Source organism: Dysidea avara, chromosome 3 (genome assembly GCF_963678975.1).
Source record: "Dysidea avara chromosome 3, odDysAvar1.4, whole genome shotgun sequence".
NCBI classification, from domain to species: Eukaryota; Metazoa; Porifera; class Demospongiae; order Dictyoceratida; family Dysideidae; genus Dysidea; species Dysidea avara.
In genome coordinates this window covers 7,885,012-7,907,453 of record NC_089274.1, presented here as the reverse complement: position 1 = coordinate 7,907,453, position 22,442 = coordinate 7,885,012, and the positions used below count along the sequence as shown (strand labels likewise).

Below are 22,442 nucleotides of genomic sequence, written 5' to 3'. Positions count from 1 at the left end.
GGACTCTAAAGGTGTAATGCACACAATAGGGTGGCCTGTACCATAGAGTCCTATGAAAAGTTATATATTATACATGTGTGAGAGCCTTGTAATCACATGCAGCTATACACTCAAAAGATAAAGCCTTTGTGGGCATGTTAATGTTGTAAGACTGTATAGTGCAAAAGTTTAACAGAGGCAAAAATTTGAAGGATGGATAATTTGCCAAAAAGCTAGAGTATTGAATTCATAATCATGATGTCCTGTTCTGGTGGTGGTTCAAATCCACATTGGTTCAACTTTTTTTTCATTTTGCCTACTACCCTTCCTTTTTGATTCTGTTGTGAGTCGTACTGTGAAGCCTTTCATGTCACCTTTTCTCTCATTGTTCACCTATACCAACATGTTTTAGTGTTTTGTACTTGCAATAAGCTTAACCAATCATACACTACAATAGTAGTGTATAGTAGGGACCACAGAGGAGTAGGCGTGGCCCACAAATTAATATCACCCAAAAAAACAGCCTCGATTTCCCCTAACGATGATCAGGCAGTATTGGTTAGGTGAAACTAAGCCCAAACAAGCTTTCAGATCGACCCGAAACGCTTTCAACAAGTTGCTACGGAATTTTAAAAATAATTTATTTAACAGAATTTTCTACTGACTGAGTAAGTAAGTAACTGACTGATGCCTTCAGACAAGCATAACTCGATAACGGCGAAGGCTATGGGCTTGATTTTTTCACTGTGTGACATCGCTTCGGCCCAACAGGTGCCTTTTGGCATACTGTAGTACGTACAATGCATTCTTCATGGATTTACCAGTGTCCTCCTTTGTATCCCATTCATCATTGCTGACAGCAAAAAGTGTCGATTTGGCGATAGCACGTGATGGCTTCCCTTCTTAACAGAAATCGTCCGTATTTGTCATAGTGGCTATTTTGAAAGCAGAGGTGCTTTTCAAACAGTTCTTGATTCACACTGCTGTGTAACAGGTTGAACATAGCCGACAACGAAGCATAATGGATACTTCACTTTTCAGATGATAATTGATATAACTGGGACGCGCGGCACCATCTCTTTCTTTCGGTATGCGTGGATTGCAGAGGTGCTTTTCAAATAGTTCTTGATTCGAAATGCTGCGTAACAGGTTGAGCATAGCTGACAACAAAGTGTAATGGATACTTCACTTTTCAGACGATAATTGGGGCGCCCGGTGCCATTTCAGATGTGGTATGCATGGGTTCACCAGTCATAAATATTACTTGCAAAAGAAAGTTGACAAAGAAGTACACAGAAAAATTTGGAAATTTCAACTAGAGTAGGGACCATAACACATCGATAAAAAGTACTGAAACAAGCTGAGTAGTGCACAATATTAAATCACAGTAAAACAATAAGAGGTGTTAATATCCCTACTGTGCATCTCCATTACGGTACTTTGAGCACAGTAGGGATATAACACTTCTTATTGTTTTACTGTGATTTAATATCGTGCACTACTCAGCTTGTTTCAGTATTTTTTATTGATGTGCTATGGTCCCTACTCTAATTGAAATTTCCAAATTTTTCTGTGTATTGATATTACCTCTCCTATATTAACTCTTGGTTGCTTTACTGCTGAAGATAATAAGTAGGACATAGGGGTGTTGGTATCACTTAGTTGAATATATAGACTCGCTTGAAATATACATGCGATTGTAGGAACAATACCACTATAGCTGCACCCTAACACCTGTACATTGTTTCAGTATCACACATTTTGGATGGTACCTATCAAACACTTCAGTACAAAGTTTCACTATGATCACTTTCATGCTTAACTTCAATATAACAATGTTATAAAGTGTATATACTAGGGCAATAAAGTCCTGCTCATATAAGGCAGGTATGACAAACTTTGGCATGTCATGTGCTTTTTTCTCACCTCAAAATACTAACACTTAGTGTTTCGTTTTTAAAATCATTGAGTAATAGCTTGCTATTAAGCAAGTTTGTCTGTACAAGTATAGAGACTATAGCTACAGCCATTTTGAATAATCCTTACCATTTATACATCTCAATGTAAAAGTTTAATGCTTAGTGATTTTGTCTTAAAATGAAAGTGTTGATAGGATAGGTAGTGCTTACTGCTTAGCACCACATACGTAGTTTGCATCTGTGTGGTAAACACAAGCAGACCTGACTTGGTCTTGGTTTCTAGGATTCCATCTACGTGTTTGAGCTGGCCATTCCCACTAATACCCAGCAGCACTTATTGGCTGCAAGAGCTTGGAAGGAAGATAGGTATGGCTCTTTATTGCAGGCATGGGGCGATTACAGAAAGACAGTAATCGATTACGATTGTGATTACTTTGCTTTCTGCTATTATGATTATGATTAGTGTGATTTATAATTACAATCACTTTCTAAAGTAATCTGATTACAATCATGATTACATTGTGTGGGATGTTGGTGGTCACTTTGGTACTACCCTAAAGTGCTTCAGGCAGGCATGTTAAGTGTCATTATGGCTGCCAATATTACTTCATATATTTTGTCTACACAAGCACATGTTACTGTAGTTTATTAAATAATAACCACACATCCTGTAGTAAGATAAATGAACCTATCAAGTTGATGTAATCATGGAGGTAATCATGATTATGATTACTTTACCAGTGTATTTGATTACGATTACATAAACTTATAGTTTGATTAAATTACGATTATGATTACTTTTAAAATCTGTAATCGTTTACTGATTACGATTACCCCATGCCTGCTTTATTGTATGATCTACAATGTACTGGATTAATTGTTGATCTCATTTCTATTGAGATAGGATAGGATAGCTGGGTCACTTTTATAGGTCAGAAAGAACGATGGTAGCCATTACAGCATAGCTCGGTGGGAAATCCCTACTTTGGCATGATATAGCCATTATTTTGTGTTCAATGCCAAAGTAGGAATTTCCCACCGAGCTATGCTGTAATGGCTACCATCGTTCTTCTCTTGTTTTGCTACTTTTTATTGCTTGGATTCCTACTTTATTTTTAAATTTATAATTTTAATATACTAGTTTGTTTAGTTTTTTTTTTGTTAAAGCATACAGCTAGCTATAAACATGTGACTGTTCTATTAGGGTGACTGCTGTGTTAGAGTATCTCGAGGCAGCCTGCAAGATGTACGCTTGCCCAAAAGGGGGCGTGGTTTCAATCGATTATAGAGTATGTTGAGTCAGCCTTCCAAATTGAAGGTGTGTAGTCACTGAAATACAGCTAGCGCAAAAGGGGTGTGTCATTGTGGTTTCAATCAGTAGATCGATAATGCGTAGAATGAAGAATGGGCATGGTCTTGTGACACATCGTGAAGCTATCTAGCTAGTACCAGAGTACCCTCCATCATAGATTATATCAGTAAGGAATATAATCTATTCCTCTGTACAGTAGCGTAGTCTAAACGCCTTAAATAATCTTGTGGCGTCTATTATGCTGCTTAAAGAAAGTGTTGATACGGAAAATTAATGCCTCGATATGGTTTCGTTGGATGAAGAAGACAAGCAGCCTGATTGAAGATAAAAGAAAAGACAAGGCGCAGAGGACACACACTCGTCGGAACCCCAAAAGGCACATCCCACTGGTGAGTTTGCTAGTGTTGCGTAAAATGGTTGCCGTGCACTGCTTCGTTTGGCCTCTAGGCTTGCAACTGTGATCAGTCAGGCAATCAGGCAGTCAGTCTAAAATTCAAAGTTTTGGCGATTTTTAAAATTCTGTATCCGGCCACCTGTAAGCGTTTTGTTGCATTTAATGCTGTTTTATGTATTATATGGACTAGTACTATTCCGTAAAGGTGATTTTCGTCTTGTAAGATATCTCTAGGATGATTTTTAAAGGCGCGATTTTGGGCAGCGCGCGAAAATTTCACATGGATTCCTACTTAAACGGTACAACCGTACCGTTTGATATTAAAATGTCACAACATTTATGGGTTCCTGATTTACATCTTGACTATTCAGTGGTGTTTTGTGGTAAATGTTTTTACATGATGATACGATCAAAAGCTTTAGCCTTCACCCTTTCATCTGTCATGGCTGGAATCAGTCCCTTCTCAAAACAATACTCATCAACTCGTCTGCATCGGATACATCTGGGTATTCACGTAGAGCCCATTTGACGTAAAGAAGAAATTCATTCCAATCAACATAACCATTTTTATCCATATCAAGTGCCTGCAGACCTTTCTTGGTGGTGACACATCGGTAACATCCAAAGTATGGTTGCATGAAGCCATGGTAGAAGTTGTCAAATTGTAAACAATCACTATCTTTACTATCCCAAAAATCCCATTCTTCACGGATCTCTTTTATCAGGGCTTGATGATGGGGTGCCTTTAGATCCATCTTAGCAATAACATCACACATTTTCTTTGTGCATTCCCCCCCAGCACGGTCAAACAGGACAGCAATACCCACAGGACTATTATATTCTTCCTTTCTACCACTGCGAAGATCTTTCTCCATCTCTTTTTTCATTTTCAAGCCAATGTCTACATTAAACTGTGGGTCTATACCAAAGAAATAGTCTAGTCTATCACAGATCATTTCTGGAGATGTAAGAGTAGTTATGCGATTTGGTGTCTCGATGCCAAAGAACTCTGCCAAGTCAAAATCACCAATACCAAACCCTTCAAATATCAGGTCTGTAGCACGTTCTCCATATAGCACTTGTCTAGGATGTCGATTTCTACCAGTTGTAATCTTGGTGACAGCTCGGGCAACACTCCTCAGCTTAGTACAGTTGAACTTTTGCAAAATCTTTGTATTCCCTAGTCGAACTAGATTCATCATGGTGACCGATGCACAAGCATGACCTACTAAAGCACCTTCTTCACACATGCTGGCCCACACACCGTCTGCACCCACACTAAGGCAGTCAAGCTGTGAAGCTGTTTGAAGGTCCCACTTCTGGTGAATGTGCACAAGTATTTTTCCATCATTCCAACCATTTGCAGTCATGGTCCTCCGAATGCTGGCTGTCCATGCTTCTAACTCTTCTGGAAGAGATTCTCCCATGGGATCTTCAAATGCAAATGACCATGGACGGTGCTCTGCAGCAAGATTGGCAAAAAAACTTCACAATGTAGAGCGAACGTTTTGGATCTACCTGCATGACATGGGGAATGTCATGAAAATTAACTGCTACACATGCATTCTTGTCAATGTTCTCGTACGTCCACTTCATCCACTTGTAAATAAGTTGAGCCATTATTATTATTACTATATATTTGATTAGCAGAGCCCACCTGGGGCATGAAGCTAATTTACAAGTACAATTACAAATATGAATTATAGTATCTGTTCAGCAAAGTTCTGAAACTATCTAATCAATCGGCATGAGCAATATCTGAAGGCAATTGGTTCCATTCGGGAATGGTGCGTGGAAAAAAGGAATACTTAAAACAGTCTATGGTAGGCTGGTAATGGAGGAACTTCATGTCATTTCTTGATCTGGTGGTAGTAATTGGTGATGGAGTTGGTAGATAATTTGTTGGAATTTGTAAGATATTATTGATTATTGTATGAAGTAAAATTAGACGAATGCTCTCTCTTCGAAGTTGTAAGGTTGGCCACTTAAGTGATGACAACAATGAACTAATACTATCTCTAACATTCCTTCTCCAAGGTTGGTTCAATACAAAGCGAGCTGCTCTATGCTGAATCATTTCAAGTTCCATGTCTTCTGCTGTAATGCACTTGTCAATTTCATGCCCCACACCCACACCCCCGGGTGTCCCCACACCCCAAGTGGGGATTTGACATTGCTTCTTGTCCGCACCCCTGGGGCAATTGACAGTTCCCCAATTCACTGACCAATTTTCGGTAGTTGCATTTCTAAATAATAGTAAATTGTACTCACTATAATTTTACTAGCTACAGGTGTAATTATTAGTCGCATGCATGAAATATCCATTTATCCTTGAGGTGTTGCCAAATCCCCTACTAGAGGGTGGGGACATAGTGGGGATTTGACAGCCGATTTTGCCCCAGTAGTGGGGAAAACATATTCCAAACTAAATAAGAAATCATAATTTTGAAGTAAAGTGCTGGAAGGAATTTTACACTTGTGTAGGAAGCATGGTTCCTACACGTGTAGTGCTTTATTGAGAATTTTTGCAGAATTTTGTAGGAAACATTCCCACACTGTTGCATTTTGTAAGAAAGATTCCTACACTTGGCACAAAGTGTAAGATCTTTTTGCAGTGTAGGAATAATTCCTACAAGTTTAGGAATCATTCCTACAAGTTTAGGGATCATTCTTACAAGTGTAGGAATTATGTCATGTGTAGGAATCTTTCTTACAAAATTCAACAGTGCAGGAATATTTCCTACAAAATTTCTTAACGCTGCCCTACATGTGTAGGAACCATGCTTCTTACACCAGGGTAAATTTTGGTACATCACAGAAAATTTGCTGTTTTTGAGAAAAAATTGCCACAACTTAAAGTTTTGGTTTCTTATTTAGTTTGGAATATTTTGGAATTTGACACCACGATTTGTCAAATCCCCTGTATTCCCCCACCACCCCCCGGGGGTGGGGCATGGAATTGACAAGTGCATAAACTTTGTGCCCCAAGCCACGTCATCGTTTGCCAAATCAACTTCAAAAAATGGATTGGGTATCCCATATAACTTGTTCTTTTGCAGCGGGAATGGTACTGTCTTCGTCTCGTAAACACCATCTTTAATTCCTTCGGACACCTCAGAGAAGGCGAAAAACCTGCTAAAGTCTTCACCACGCTTTTCACAAAATCATCATCCACTCGAGTCATGTGGGCGAAAGAAGTTACAATCACGCGCACCTTCTGAACTTCATTGAATATGTCGATCTTGTTTTGTAGTGTGACTGCGAAGCTGACCTACTGTGCTCTCGCGAATGGAATTATCCAGCAGGTAGAAATCGAGATTTTTAAGCCTTTCGCGTTTCTGGACGTATAACTGCTGAATATCGGCTTTCACCTGATCCACTTCTGCATCAAGATCTCCGTCGGATTGTTCGCTGGATTGTTTTTGTCCTCGCTTTCGTCTCTTTCGTGCTGGTGATACAGTCATCGGCCATTTTTGACAGCTTGATCTGCTGCAGAGTGCATTGTTGGGCGGGCCTGAGCGAGCCCTACACGAACCATGAGGCGTGTCGCCAGGGTGCATTGCCTGCACGTACTATGGATTTTCTGTTCGTTTGAACCTCGGATAGGGGTCAGCAACAGAGCAAAAGTGGCGTCCAAGATTTCAGGATCTCAAGATTTCATTGAGATCTCGGGATTTCTCTGGGATTTCAGGATTTCACAGAGATCTCATATGGATTTCAAGATCTCAATGAGATTTTATAGGATCTCGTTAAGATTTCTCAGAAGATTTCACTCAGATTTCAAAAGATTAACAGATTTCATATGCATTTAACACTATAATAGTTAAGAAGTTGTGACTAAAATGTGCTTTCAGGAGTTATAATCTGTACGAGTGTTCTACCTTCCACTTGCTGAACTCTCGTCTTGCCAAGTCCTGCCATAGATAATATATAGTAAGGTATTATATTATCTATGGTCCTGCCCACTCGCATGTTTGTACTGCCATTATTACACTCAGGCAGTTTATGCATTACTGTGCCTTGTAGCAAGCTTTCAATAACTCGCATTGATCGTAGCACGAGATCGCCATAGCAAAATTATGTACCTGTACTTTTACGGAAAGATACATTATTTTACGGAAAATATTTATTAGTTGGGATTTCAGATCTCGGAAGATTTCAGTGATAGGCGTCCAAGATTTCACCCCTGTTGCGGACCCCTCGAACCTCGGCTCTTTTAGCCTCCTGCTGTCCCCAGTGAGTTTTCACAAATTGCATTATAACTTATAAACTTACTTCAGTGTGAATAGCTTCAAGAGTTAATAATAATATTAACTCTTGATAGCATGCTATAAAGGTGTTTTGACATGCCAGTTCTCACAAGTGTGTAAAATTTTTAGCTAAATAGTGCATAAATCATGAGAGTTGTTGATGTTGATATAGGTTGAACCATGTAAATCAAAACTTAATTTTGCTGTCTAAAAATGACCCTGTAATAAGCTGGTAAGTATAACGAAATTCAATCATGTGTAGTATCTCATCTTCATAACATGGTGTTTGAAACATAATCTATTATCCAAAAAGTAATCACTCAGCTAAGGAATTAGTTTCAGCATGTTTCAGTAACTTCTGAAGTGAAGGAAACACATACAGTGGTTATATCTGCCTCTGCATTGGAATTGTACTGCACTGACTGTCGATATATTAAAAGATGTCACAGTATTAGTAAACGTTTTAGTTACAAGTTCTCATCACTGATTGGATTATGCTATATGGCTAAATTTTTGACTGGTATTAATAGACTCATTGATGAGTCTTTGCTCCAAAATTTAAGTCCCTATATGAGTTATCTGTGTATAGTAATATTCAACCATCCCATAATAAGAGCACTTACCTTAATGTGGTAGTTTCGTGCCAGTCAGACTCACGCTAATGCGCAAACAAGAGACCTTGCATGGCCAGACCCTTTCCATGCAGCTGCTTCAAAGGGGGGTGGGTTTTGCTGATTTCTCGGTTTTGGGGATTTATTTATTTACTAGCATTGGTACCTGCCCTGTGTGCAGGGGCCACACTTCAGTATGAGAACCAAACATTAAATATCTGCCTTACAGTATGCATGGTGACATCACCTTTACACTATATACATGAGGCTTTATGCTATCCTGCAACTATATTGAAGAATGCAGGCACTCCAGCAAGCTAAGACAGTGTTTACTACACAGGTACGGTACAGGACTTACCATACTGTGTATGTTACATGCTAAGCCCTATGTTGTACAGAACCACCTCCACATAACTAAATCATTGCTATGAGAACCAAGCATTAAACATCAGTGACATTCATGGAGCTATGTATAGCGTGCATCACTTTTAAAGGACATGAGGGCCTTATGCCACCCTGCAAGACACTGACAGAAATGATGTGACTCTGATGTATAGCTTAGGCCTTGTACTATTCCACGTGTTTACCACAAAGGTGCAAACTATACATAAATGCAGTGTTAGTAGTACATGTCAAACAGGCCATACATGTAGTGGTACCATTTGAGATTCTATACATGACATTTGACTTACTGACTACAAAAATAAATGAATTTGTACATGCATGTAGCATCAGTATACAGTATACCTGCCTATGTTGCACGGTGCGATTGTTGTGACTGATACCTGTGACTTCCTTATATGTGCCATTAGTTATAGTATTAGTTTCTGTGTACTTCAGATATCTATAGCACTGAAGCAATTAATGTTAGCCTACATGCATACAATGTACTAAAACAATACTATACAATTCCATTTCCTTGTCATCACCAAGAGTTCATAATATATATGAACTGTCATCACCTTGACACCTTCCTCAGTGAAGGTAAGCTGCCACTCACTACTATCTATTGCAAGCACATGAAAAGACAATGTCGAAACAGCAGGTAAGCAGGTACCAAGTGAGAGATAGAACACATACACGTAATAGAAAAAAGGTGTAACTGAAAAGGTTACCAAAACGAAAAAAAATTTAATTAAATTGAAAGCAAAGAAATGTGTAACCAAAAACTGAAGGTGTAACCAAAAACTGAAGGTGAAATAAAAAGAACACAATGCTACCACTGAGATTCAATCTGGGGATCTGACACATGCAAGCTCCACGCTCTACCACTTTGACTAAATATGATCTGTGGAAAACCACTTCTAAGTTGCTGTTTACATTAGGGCTGGGCGGTATTGGAGTTTCGCTTCACGATATATCGTGCAGAAATATATCACGATATTACTATTTATCGCGGTTATTAAAGATGACTGCTATATTAGAGTAGCTGACTGCTTTATCGGGGTATCTCGATCCTAGCTGACTGTTCTATTAGAGTATCTCGATCTTTGTAAAAAAAAATTGACTAGCTAGTACAGTCTATTTCAGGTTGGTTGTCCACGTAAGCCAAATGCAAAAATATCACGTGAATAGAAATAACCAATGAAATTTCACGCCAGGCGGACGGCGCTAGTTTAAACTGAAGGCTACTGATCTCATTGGCTACTTTCAAGCACGTGACTTTTAACACTTCGTTTCTCTAGTCAACCAACCGGAAATAGACTGTACTAGGTCCTTGTTTGCAGTAGTATCACGTGATTATTTGAGGTACATTATAACAACCTTAAGGGCTTAATAAGCTGTCACAAACACTAAAAATCGTAATAATATCGATATCGTGATATTATCGTTTCACCGAAATCTACGCGATGCAGATATCGTTTCATTGCAATACCGCGGTATTACTATAATACCGAGAAACCGCCCAGCCCTAGTTTACATGCAGTTTACAAAAAGAATTTAAGCGAGTTTTTGCTCTACTTCCCTTGCACTAAACGCACTGTAAGCAACAAGCGACGGCAGTTTAAAACTTATAAAAACAGGTGATTATTCACAGATGATGAACGTTTCTATAGGCACAAAAACCGCTTCAATATGTGCAGCGGCTGGTGAGAAAAGTGTGTGAACTCAAATGGAATGCAGAATGTCAGACAGACGGACGGCTTTTTAGCTTTATATAATTACTAGCATTGGTACCTGCCCTACGTGCAGGACTATAAAGAGAGAGAACCATCATTATTAAATGAGGAAACATGGAAATACATTACAATATGATGAGACCTTGGTCTCGTGTGATCACGGCCAGACTCTTTAAAGAGATCTGTGTAAAACCGTGAACCTACATCCGGAGCTCATGCATATGACTGCAACACAGCAAATGTATGAAGTACCATCCATGCAGATTCCAAAGGTTCTTAATTACGTTCTATATGATTGTTTGCTTGGATAATGCTATAATAAAGAAAACACGTCTAATACATAAGCAATTTGACTGTCCTAGAGATTGCACCCCCCAGGCATTCTCATCTACAATTGCAATAAACACATCATTGTACTAACATATAATTAAAGCCAGTACTTTGTACATTCCTAGTGTCATGAATAGATGTCATTATTTGCACATGCAGGCATTATTTGCACATGCATACATTATTATACAACAGCGTGTCTGGGTTGGTTACCATGTTTCCAAAACTTCATGCATAACTGCATGTTATTTGTCTTTGATGCTGGATATGGTCATGGATGACGGTCTCACCACACATGCATTTTTACTTAAGTATAAAGTCGTCTAGCACTGACTGACTAGAACACCAAAGCAGCAGCTATGGATACTTTATAGTAGTGTTGAAAGGCCTTGCTCTACTACTTTTGTTAATCCTCGTTAAGGTCAACCTGGTAAGTATTAGGCATTGTTGCACCAACTGAGTCAAGTAACTGAGGCGTAAACAGAAACAACTGCCAATTAAGTAATAGCTCAATTGCATTATACTCTTGCATTGTTCACATTAGCCAGTCAAGTAACCAGAGCTGTCATTCACTGGTGAGTAGAGACAGCTGACAATTAAGGAAGAAAGTCAGAAACAGGGCTAAGATTGCTGATAATACAAGCAGAAGAATATTACAAAGCATAGAGATTTTTTGCTGATAAAATTTTTGTTTTCATTTTTTTATTTATTGCAATTCAAAATATTAGAAGCAGTTTATATAAACTATTAGAAGCAGTTTATATAAACATAAACAAATCAATTCCGGAATAATCATTCCTATAGATTCTCTGAGTGAAGCACTACTGAAAGATTTTCATCCAGTAGAATTGACACTCCATGTGATTTTAGTCCCACTACGGGAAGCCAATAATATAGTTGCTGGTGAAACAGAGGAACATCTATCCAGGATTCAGTGAATTACGTAAACAAAATGATACTATCATGAACTTATCAGCACTGAAGGTGCATACAACACCATTCTTGCAATGCATTTCCTGTATTGGAAGGATTTGGGGCCGCTTAACCATAGATAATGTATACCTCCAGATAGGAGGTATATATTATCTATGGCTTAACCAATACCACCAAGCTGTTACGAAAGATAACTGAGGCTGGCTTTCGGAAAAACAAGCCCAAACCCCACTATACAGTACCACCATACTGTACGATATACATGGGACAAGCTTATGCAATAATGTATCCAGTAGTAGAATGGCTAAACAACTACAAAACTAAACTCAAAATAATAAAGATACGAAAACTAACAGTTCTACGTACACCATAGAATGTACTGCTAATGATAGTTATGAGTTTATGTGATGACACGGTCAAAAGCCTTAGCTTTCACCCTTTCGTCTCTCATGGCAGGAATCAGCCCCTTCTCAAACACAATACTCATCAACTCATCAGCATCAGACACATTAGGGTATTGCCGCAGAGCCCATTTGACGTAAACAAGGAATTCATTCCAATCAACATAACCATCTTCATCCATATCCAACGCCTTCAAACCCTTCTTGGTGGTGACACATCGGTAACACCCAAAGTATGGCTGCATGAAGCCATGGTAGAAGTTGTCAAATTGCAGACGATCGTCCTTTTGCACACGATCCTTACTATCCCAAAAGTCCCATTCTTCACGGATGTCTTTAATCAAGGATTGATGATGCGGTGCCTTCAAATCCACCTCTGCAATAACATCACGCATTTTCTTAGTACATTGTCCCCCAGCACGGTCAAACAGGACAGCAATACCCACTTCACTATTGTATTCTTCTTTCCTGCCACTACGAAGATCTTCCAGCATTTTCTCTTTCATTTTCAAGCCAATGTCTACATTAAACTGTGGGTCTATACCAAAGAAATGCTCTAGCCTATCACGGATCATTTCTGGAGATGCAAGAGTGGTTATGCGATTTGGTGTCTCAATGCCAAAGAACTCAGCCAAGTCAAAATCACCAATGCCAAATCCTCCAAATACCAAGTCGGTAGCACGTTCTCCATAAAGTACTTGCTTAGGGTGTGGATTTCTACCAGTCGTAATTTTGGTGATAGCCTGGGCAACACTTCTCAGCTTAGTACAGTTGAATTTTTGCAAAATCTTCGTATTTCCTAGTCGAACTAGATTCATCATGGTGACCGATGCACAAGCATGACCTACTGAAGCACCTTCTTCACACATGCTGGCCCACACACCGTCTGCACCCGCACTAAGGCAGTCAAGCTGTGAAGCTGTTTGAAGGTCCCACTTCTGGTGAATGTGCACAAGTATTTTTCCGTCATTCCAACCATTTGCAGTCATGGTCCTCCGAATGCTGGCTGTCCATGCTTCTAACTCTTCTGGAAGAGATTCTCCCATGGGATCTTCAAATGCAAGTGACCATGGACGGTGCTCTGCAGGCAAATTGGCAAGGAATTTCACAATGTAGAGCAAACGTTTCGGATCTTCTTGCATGACAGAGGGAATGTCACGAAAGTTAATTGCTACACGTGCATTCTTGTCAATGTTCTCGTACGTCCACTTCATCCACTTGTAAATAAGTTGAGCCATGTCTTCTGCTGTAAACTTGGTGCCCCAAGCGACGTCATCATTTGCCAGATCGACTTCAAAGAATGGATTGGGGATCCCATATAACTTGTTCTTTTGCAGCGGGAATGGAACCGTTTCCGTGTCATAAACATCATCCTTGATTCCTTCGGACACCTCGGAAAAGGAGAAAAACCTGCTGAAGTCTTCACCGCGCTCCTTCAACCACTTCACAAAATCATCGTCTACTCGAGTCATGTGGGCGAAAGAAGCGACGATCATGTCCTTCGCGCGTACCTTCTGAACTTCATTGAATATGTCGATCTTGTTTTGTAGCGTGTGACTGCGAAGCTGACCTACGGTGCTCTCTCGGATGGAATTATCTAGCAAATAGAAATCGAGATTCTTAAGCCTTTCGCGTTTCTGGACACGTACTTGCTGAATATCGGCTTTCACCTGATCTATTTCTGCATCAAGATCCGCATTGTCAGTTTGCTTTAGTTTCTTTGCTTCGGGTGAAACAGATTCACTAGAGTCAGCCATTGTTGATCGTGGTTTAGGGGCAGTGGTCAGGGCAGATTAGGCAAGTTATAATAACCGGAACCGGAATCAGGAATGGAACGGAACGGTCACTTTGATAACTCCACTATCAAGCACACTGATTAAGTTTTTGGTGAGTTCGAGGCAGAGGCGTAGCCAAGGGGGGGGGGCAAGGGGAGGTATCTGCCCCCCCATCACCGTAGTGTTTTTTTTTTTAAACCTCCGTCACAAGCTTACCAGTATTAAACTGACACGCAAATGACTAAATTATGTGCGCTGCTACGCGGTATCACCAGAGGTTGCTAGTGAACGCGCGCACACAACATTCAACTCGCTCGTGAATCCACCGAACGAAAATATTAGAGAGAGACACTTCTAGATTACTCACGTGATAGAACATTTTCGAATCTGAAGACTAAGGACCTTGCCGCGGCAGGAGTCGCAACTCATAAGTGACAAAGGAGACCAGATGACGCTACGAACCTACAGGCTGGTCTACTTTATTGTATGATTATTAATTAGTTAACTATTATTGTATATAATTTTTGCTATGTAGTTGCAAATTTGTTAAATTCTTTTTGTACAGATCAGGCTTTACAGGCTCCTTGAGCCTTCTTTACCTGTAATACTAATACTAATACTACTGCCTACGAGGTGATAAAGTGTTAAATGTACCAAGTTTATTTATCCTGTCCCAAGGGTGGCTTACCTTCTATCCGACACAATGAGATCAGAGATCTAACTGCTACCCTGTTGACTGAAGTATGCTCTCAGGTAGCTGTTGAACCAGAGCTCCAGCCGGTTTCACAGCAGGACTATCCTGCTTCTGCCAATATCCAAGATGGTGCCCGTCTTGACATCGCCATGAATGGTTTTTGGGGTGGAAGAAGTGAAAGATGTTTTGTGGATGTGCGGGTGTTCAACCCTCTGGCTGCTTCTAATGTGTCCTCATCACTGGCCTCCTGTTATCGGAGGCACGAGAACATTAAGAAACGCGTGTATGCTCAGAGAGTTCGTGAGGAGGAGCATGCCTCCTTTACCCCCCTGGTAATGTCTGCCTCTGGTGGTCTGGCTCATGAGGCTTCTGTTTTTTATCAACGCTTGGCTCATCGACTTTCAAATAAGTGGGGCAATGATTACTCTGTTGTCATGGGGTGGTTAAGGTGCTGTCTATCTTTTTCTCTCTTGCGGTCCTCCATACAATGCATCCGCGGAGCCCGCTCATCCATCGGTCACTATGTTAAGACTCCCCCAATTGTGGAGCTGATTCGGGCAGAGTCTCAGTTTGCCGTGGACTAAGAAAGTCCCGGTTTGTCCAGCACAGGCCATTTATGTGCTGGGGGTGGTAGGCAAGGGCAGTCCATCAAGCCCGGGATAAAAAAAACCAAGTTTATTTTCTCGAGTCGATCACACTAGATCGATCTTTGTACGGCAGTGTAGTCTATTTTTTTTTTACTTTATCAGTCAGTCAGGCGGATCAGTCACAAGCTTACAAGTTCTGCTAGCAAGAAAGACAGGTGGGATCAGTTTCATGCAATACGTGGCATTTGATTTTGCCGAGTGAAGTGAGTGAACGTGTCATCCTGTCAGCAGTGTGCTAGGACTGCTGTGGCTAACGTAAAGTAATTTGTATTAACACTAAAATATTAACAATATAGGTCTACCGGACTGTGGATGAATTTGTTGGAGTACAGTTGTGGCACGTGCGATGATGCTTGACGAATTATACCTCCATTGAATCATTGATATGTGATAAGCAGCTAGTTGTGTAAGCTGTAATAATACAACACTGTATGTTGGCTAGCCCACCATTGGGTCATTAGCCCTTTTTGCAATCATGAATAATTTTGAGCGTTTCGTGGGGGCATGCCTGCCCCTCCATCATGTTCTGGCTAGCTATGCCCCTGGTTCGAGGCGAGCTAGGGTTGGAACGAGCGTCCCGGCAAAGCTGGGCCAACCCTAGCTAGGGTTTCCACTCAATTGAAATAGGAAGGTGCTTCGTTTTGTTGTTTCTATAGGTTTTCACACAGATTTACCTTTATGACTGATAAAGCAAACAAGTGCTAATTTGTTATTGGAATGTTTGCAGCAGTCACTATCAGCACAATTTTAACATGTAAATATCCAAAAAGTGTTCACGTGGCCAAAAATCCCTTCATATAGGATTCAGTTCCACTGCAAAATAAGATGATGCCTCAGCCTTTTTCATTGTTTCTGATGATTTTCATGCAGGCTGACCTTAAGATAAAATAAACAAGTGCTAATAATTATTAAACTGTCTATTACTTTCAATATCAATGCACTTTTAATTGTAAACACCCAAAAGTGGTCACATGGCCAATAATCCCATTACAGCTGTAAAGGATGTGCTATAGCACTAGAAGATGTAGAAGTCTTCATTATAAAGCAAGAAAATACACTAATTGTGACTCGGTCACCCTAAAATACAATGATTTGCTGATAAACTGCCCAATTTAACTATTGTGACCACTTTTTCTATGTTTTTGTATGTTAAACTTATGTTAATACCTGATGCTACAAGCAATCCAATAATAAATGAGCACTTGTTTGCTTCATCTTAAAGGTCAGTCTGTGTGAAAATCACCAGAAACAACAAAAGGAAGCACCTTCCTATTTTGAGTTGGAAACCCTACCCTAGCTCGCCTCTAACTCACCAAAAGCTTACCTTCATATAGACAGTGAAAGACATCATTATGCTTAACAGGCTAACCTCAAGTTAGGGTCAAGTTCAGCTTTGGTTTCCGTTTTAGTCATTCCATTCCTGATTCCGGTTATTATAACTTACCCAGCAGTTAGTATTGAACCGACAGTCACATGACACCCACCCCACTGGGGCAAGCTTTTCATAACTGAAACTGGGATTAGGAACGGTACTTTAATTTTGTGTGCACTGTTTCAATCATGCAATAAGCAAGACTAGCTGACACACTGTTTAATTTTTTATGGAGATTGAACTACTCTAATATAGAGCAATCGCCGCAGGCTATAGTAAAGTTACCAACTTCAGTTGTACAGTATTCATTGACACACTAATTTTGCCAAGGAATATACTTGCTGGCTACTAACTAGCTAGTTCGAGTAATGAGCCATAATTATTATTCCCATGCAGGGATAGTTATCAGTGTTACAATTCACGCTCTATTATACTATATTGCAGTGCTCAATGTAGTAGACACATTAGGTTTCTATGGTAATTATGTAATTGGTGTGATGTAACCACATAATGTATGATGCATCCTTAGAGTTGTTGTTGTAGGCTTTATGAGTTGTTGTGTAGTTTGTGCTCACTAGTTATTTTATGAGAATCTAGTTATAGTGATAGAGCAAATACTATTACATGGTGTCAGAAATTGAGAACCTTGTTACCAGTTATGGCATCCTACCAGATTAAGCCAATTGAACCATTCAACTTCAAGAGACCTGAAGAATGGCCTCAGTGGATTTGCAGATTTGAGAGATTCTGAGTAGCTTCTGGCCTATCCTCAAAGCCAGAGGTAAACCAAGTAAATACTCTTGTGCACTCTATGGGTGCAAAGGCTGATGATATTTTCCAGTCATTTAACCTCAGTGAAGAGCAGGCAAAAGTCTATAATACAGTAAAGGACAAGTTTGACTCTCACTTTGTTAAGCGCCGCAATGTTATCTTTGAGCGTGCCAAATTTAACAGAAGAGTACAGCAAGAAGGCGAGCCCGTTGATGACTTCATAATTGATCTCTATTCCTTGGCAGAACATTGTGATTATGGACAGCAAATGGTCAGAGACAGAATAGTCGTTGGTATCAGAGACAGCCAGCTGTCAGAAAAACTGCAGATAGATAGTAAGCTTGCCTTAGAAAAAGCTACAGCAATGGCTTGACAGCGAATCGTAAAACTGCAACAGAGAACAGTGAGAAATGACTTGCTAAGAGAAGGACAAATTGAACTGGTGAAAAAGCAAACCCATAAGCAACCATACTCCCACCACAGTAAGGATTCTTCCAGACCACAAAATCCACCAGCAAGGCCTAACAATTGCTCCAGGTGTGGCCAAACTCCCATCACATGGTAGAGCTCACTGCCCAGCAAGTGAAGCCATTTGCCACAACTGTAAAAAGAAAGGCCACTTCAAAGCATTTTGTAGAAGTAAAAGTGCCATTGACCAACTAGCTGAAACAACAGAAATTCAAGATGGTGTACATTCTCTAGTGGCATCAAATCAGCTGAAGAATCAGATGATAATTCCTTTCTAGGAATGATTCGTGAAAACAAAGCAACCCATGGGTGACAGAGCTGACATTGAATGGTCAAGCAGTTCAGTTTAAAAATGACACAGGAGCAGATGTGACAGTTATTCCCAACACAGAATACTCTAGAAGCAGAGATGGTCCATTGTCACCAGCAGACAGAACACTCAGTGGTCCAGGCCAACATGTACTGAAAGTCAAAGGGAAGTTTGTGGGCTACCTTGAAAGAAACCACAGATCAATTCAGCAAACAATCTATGTGATAGAAGACTTACACAAAGCTTTGTTAGGACGTCCTGCCATTGAAGCCCTACAGATTCTGTCATTTGTTGAGCCGGTACAAGCTAGTGATATTTTCATTCACTTCCCACAATTATTTACAGGACTAGGCAAGCTTCAAGACAGTTACCAGATCAAACTCAGAAATGATGCTAAGCCATTTGCTCTATATGCCCCACGTCGAATAGCAATACCACTGCTACCTAAAGTTAAAGAAGAGCTCCAAAGAATGGAAGCACTTGGGGTGATTTCAAAGATTGAAGAACCCACAGAATGGTGTTCTCCGATTGTTGTTGTTCCAAAACCCAATGGCAAGGTTCGAATCTGTGTTGACCTGACAAAACTTAACACAAGTGTTTGCCGTGAGCTTCACATTTTGCCATCTGTAGAACAGACATTAGCCCAAGTTAGTATTTTTCAAAAGTTGACGCTAATTCTGGTTTCTGGCAAATTGAATTAGCACCTGAATCCTCAAAACTGACAACATTTATTACTCCATTTGGGAGATATGCCTTTAATCGTCTTCCATTTGGAATAACCTCTGCACCTGAGCATTTCCAAAGAAAGATGAGTGGTATTGACCTTGATGGAGTTGTCTGACCTTGATGGAGTTGTCTGTCTAATTGATGACGTTTTAGTTTATGGCAAAACAGAACAGGAACATGATCAGCATCTCAAAGCAACTCTCAGGAGAATAAGTGAAGCAGGCCTTACACTTAGCAAAGAGAAGTGCATTTTTGGTGCTACCAGCATCAGTTTCCTAGGCCAAACTGTAAATAGTGAAGGAATTCAGCCTGATCAAAACAAGATCCGTGCAATTTGTGACATGAAACCACCAAGTAACCTCACTGAACTTCGTCGATTTCTTGGTATGCTTAATCAACTAAGCAAATTTTCTCCACATTTAACTGACAAGACTCAGCCTTTGCGAGAACTCCTTAGTACTAAAACTCAGTGGGTATGGTGAGAACACAAGACAGAGCTTTTACAAGTCTCAAAGATGCTATCACATCCAGTGAAGTTCTCGCAATGTACGATCCGACTCTAGAAACCATTGTTTCTGCCGATGCTTCAGCATATGGACTGGGAGCCGTTTTACGACAGAAGCAGAAAGATTGCAGCCTTCATCCAGTTGCATATATTTCTCGAGCATTAAGTGCAGCTGACAGAACTATGCCCAAATTGAAAAAGAAGCCCTTGCTGCAACCTGGGCTTGTGAAAGATTTCAACAGTACTTGTTGGGTATGTACTTCAAATTGGAAACGGACCACAAACCTCTTGTTCCACTGCTATCTACAAAGAGCCTTGACGAAATGCCAATAAGAGTACAACATTTTAGACTACGCCTGATGAGATTTAGTTACTCAATTTATCATGTTCCTGGAAAAGATATTTGTACAGCAGACACTCTTTCCAGAGCACCAGAAGACCACACTGCAGAAGCCTTTCATAAAGAGGTAAATACTTATGTTAATCTTGTTATTGATCATCTTTCAGCTACTACAAAGCGGCTACAGGAGATCAAATGTCTCCAAGAACAGGATGAAACCTGTCAGAAACTTAAACTATACTGTCAAAATGGGTGGCCAGCCAGAAAACACCTGAATGGTATGCTGAAGTACTACATTCCTGTTAAAAATGAGCTGAGTGTTAACAATGGTATTCTCCTAAGAGGCAATCGACTGATTATTCCTTCCTCTCTCCGTCCTGAGATAATTGAAAAATTACATTCTGGTCATCAAGGCTTTACAAAATGCCAACAGTGAGCTAAAGATTCCGTGTGGTGGCCAGGCATAAAGAAGGACATTGCAGAAAAAGTTTCAAAGTGTATTGTTTGCTCTAAGCACAGATTGAACCATGCGGAGCCATTGTTGCCATCACCATTTCCAAATAGACCATGGGAGAAGTAGGGACTGACATTTTTGAATGGAGAAATTCTAGCTATTTACTAGTCATAGATTACTTACTATTCTCGTTACATTGAGGTTGCCAAGTTGTCTTCCATGACATCACAAAACATAGTACAACATCTCAAGTCAATATTTGCTCGTCATGGCATTCCTGAAACTGTTGTTTCAGATAATGGTCCACAATATTCAGCAGCATTGTTCAAGTCATTTTCTGAGCAATACGGTTTTACACATGTTACAAGCAGCCCAAAATTCCCTCAAGCCAATGGTGCAGCAGAAAGAGCTGTCAGAACAGTAAAAGGTCTGTTAAACAAAAGTGATGACCCATATTTAGCAATGCTTGCTTACCGTTCTACTCCTTTAGAGAATGGTTATAGTCCAGCTGAGCTACTGATGGGGAGACAGCTACGTACTACTATTCCAGTACTCCCAAAGCAGTTAAAGCCAAAGTTACCAGATGCCAACAAACTGAGGAAAAAGGAGAAGTCCATGAGAAAAAGACAAAAAATTAACTTTGATCAGCAACATCGTGCGAAGGATTTAATTCCCTTGCAAAAAGGAGAGTCAGTTTGGATAATTGATATTGAAGCAGAAGGTGTAGTCACAGAAGAACTATCCAACAGATCCTATATGGTCCAAACACCTTACCACTATTACAGATGAAACAGAAGAGATTTGATACCTCTAGCTATAGCCAACCAAGAAACAGCTTCAAGTGTTGACAATCCAATACCAACACCAATAGAAATTCCAGACGAAACTTTTATCACTGTTTCAGATGAAAACCCTTCTGTAGTTCAGACTAGAAGTGGAAGAATTTCTAGACCTCCTATACGGTTTGTTGAGAGTGAACAATGACAAACATTTTGTAGTATGCATCATACTTAAGGAGGGAGATGTAGTAGACACATTAGGTTTCTATGGTAATTATGTAATTGGTGTGATGTAACCACATAATGTATGATGCATCCTTAGAGTTGTTGTAGTAGGCTTTATGAGTTGTTGTGTAGTTTGTGCTCTCTAGTTATTTTATGAGAATCTAGTTATAGTGATAGAACAAATACTATTACACTCAAAAATTCTATTATGCTTTACTACAGTTTACATGTTTTGCTAATATAATTGCACTTTCTATCAAGCTTATAGCTATAATGAGCAATGGGTTAATGTAAACAGTGTGAATGCTATGGCTATAGCACTTGTAAAATGTTGTCTGTTTGTGATCTACTATTTCATTAGCATAACTATATTGAATAGATTATTATAAGTTTTATAATAAAATTGTGTATGTCAAATAGCTACCATGTACCAGACCATCATATTAGAGATCTTGACTGTTTTATTAGTGTTGAGTCATTTTTATCTGTAACATGCATTTTCACAAACAAGGATTTATATGACATTATTATTCTGCCAATTATGGTGACATTACATTATTATGCTTGATGCTTTCAGGCACCTTCAGTGGAACCGGACCCCACTTATTCGGATTCTCGGTTAACCGAACTACGAAAATGATGGCTCTATTAGGGTAGTGACTGTTCTATTAGGGTAGTTGAAATACTGATATTTTAAATTTTTTCTTTATGTTCTGATTTTAAGGTTATTTATACATAGCTTCAGAGATATACATGCACTTTTCAGACTTCTGGACCACTCCTGGTCCCAAGGGGTTCGGATAACTGAGGTTTGACTGTATCAAAATTGTGCCAGCAATAGACTCAGTGGTGCTTACCTATTTTTGCTCCAAGTGAACTATTCCTTCATGTTTGGCATGGTGATAAATGTTGCTGGATTACAGTTTACCTGATTATGTAGCATGGTAATGCCGGAGTAAACAACCCTTTTGTGAGACACTCAAATGATGTTTTACATCACTATGGTCAACAAAAGAAAAACACATAACAGCAGTGAAGTCATTCATACACAGTAAAAACTACCTAGTGACCGTCACTATTTTTGTGGCTAATCCCAGGTCACTGACAAAGGTAGTGATGGTTGTAAT

General features: G+C 39.8%; 1 protein-coding gene and 1 pseudogene across 1 annotated transcript; both read right to left on the bottom strand.

Moving 5' to 3' along the window:
* Positions 1 to 3,997: 3,997 nt before the first annotated feature.
* On the bottom strand, positions 3,998 to 7,068 carry LOC136248290 (uncharacterized; annotated as a pseudogene).
* Positions 7,069 to 12,116: 5,048 nt separating this feature from the next.
* Positions 12,117 to 14,121, bottom strand: LOC136249201 (uncharacterized). The gene has a single exon (XM_066041156.1). It carries the CDS (start codon positions 14,004 to 14,006, stop codon positions 12,249 to 12,251), a length of 1,758 nt encoding a protein of 585 aa, XP_065897228.1. The 5' UTR covers positions 14,007 to 14,121; the 3' UTR covers positions 12,117 to 12,248.
* Between the last annotated feature and the right edge of the window lie 8,321 nt (positions 14,122 to 22,442).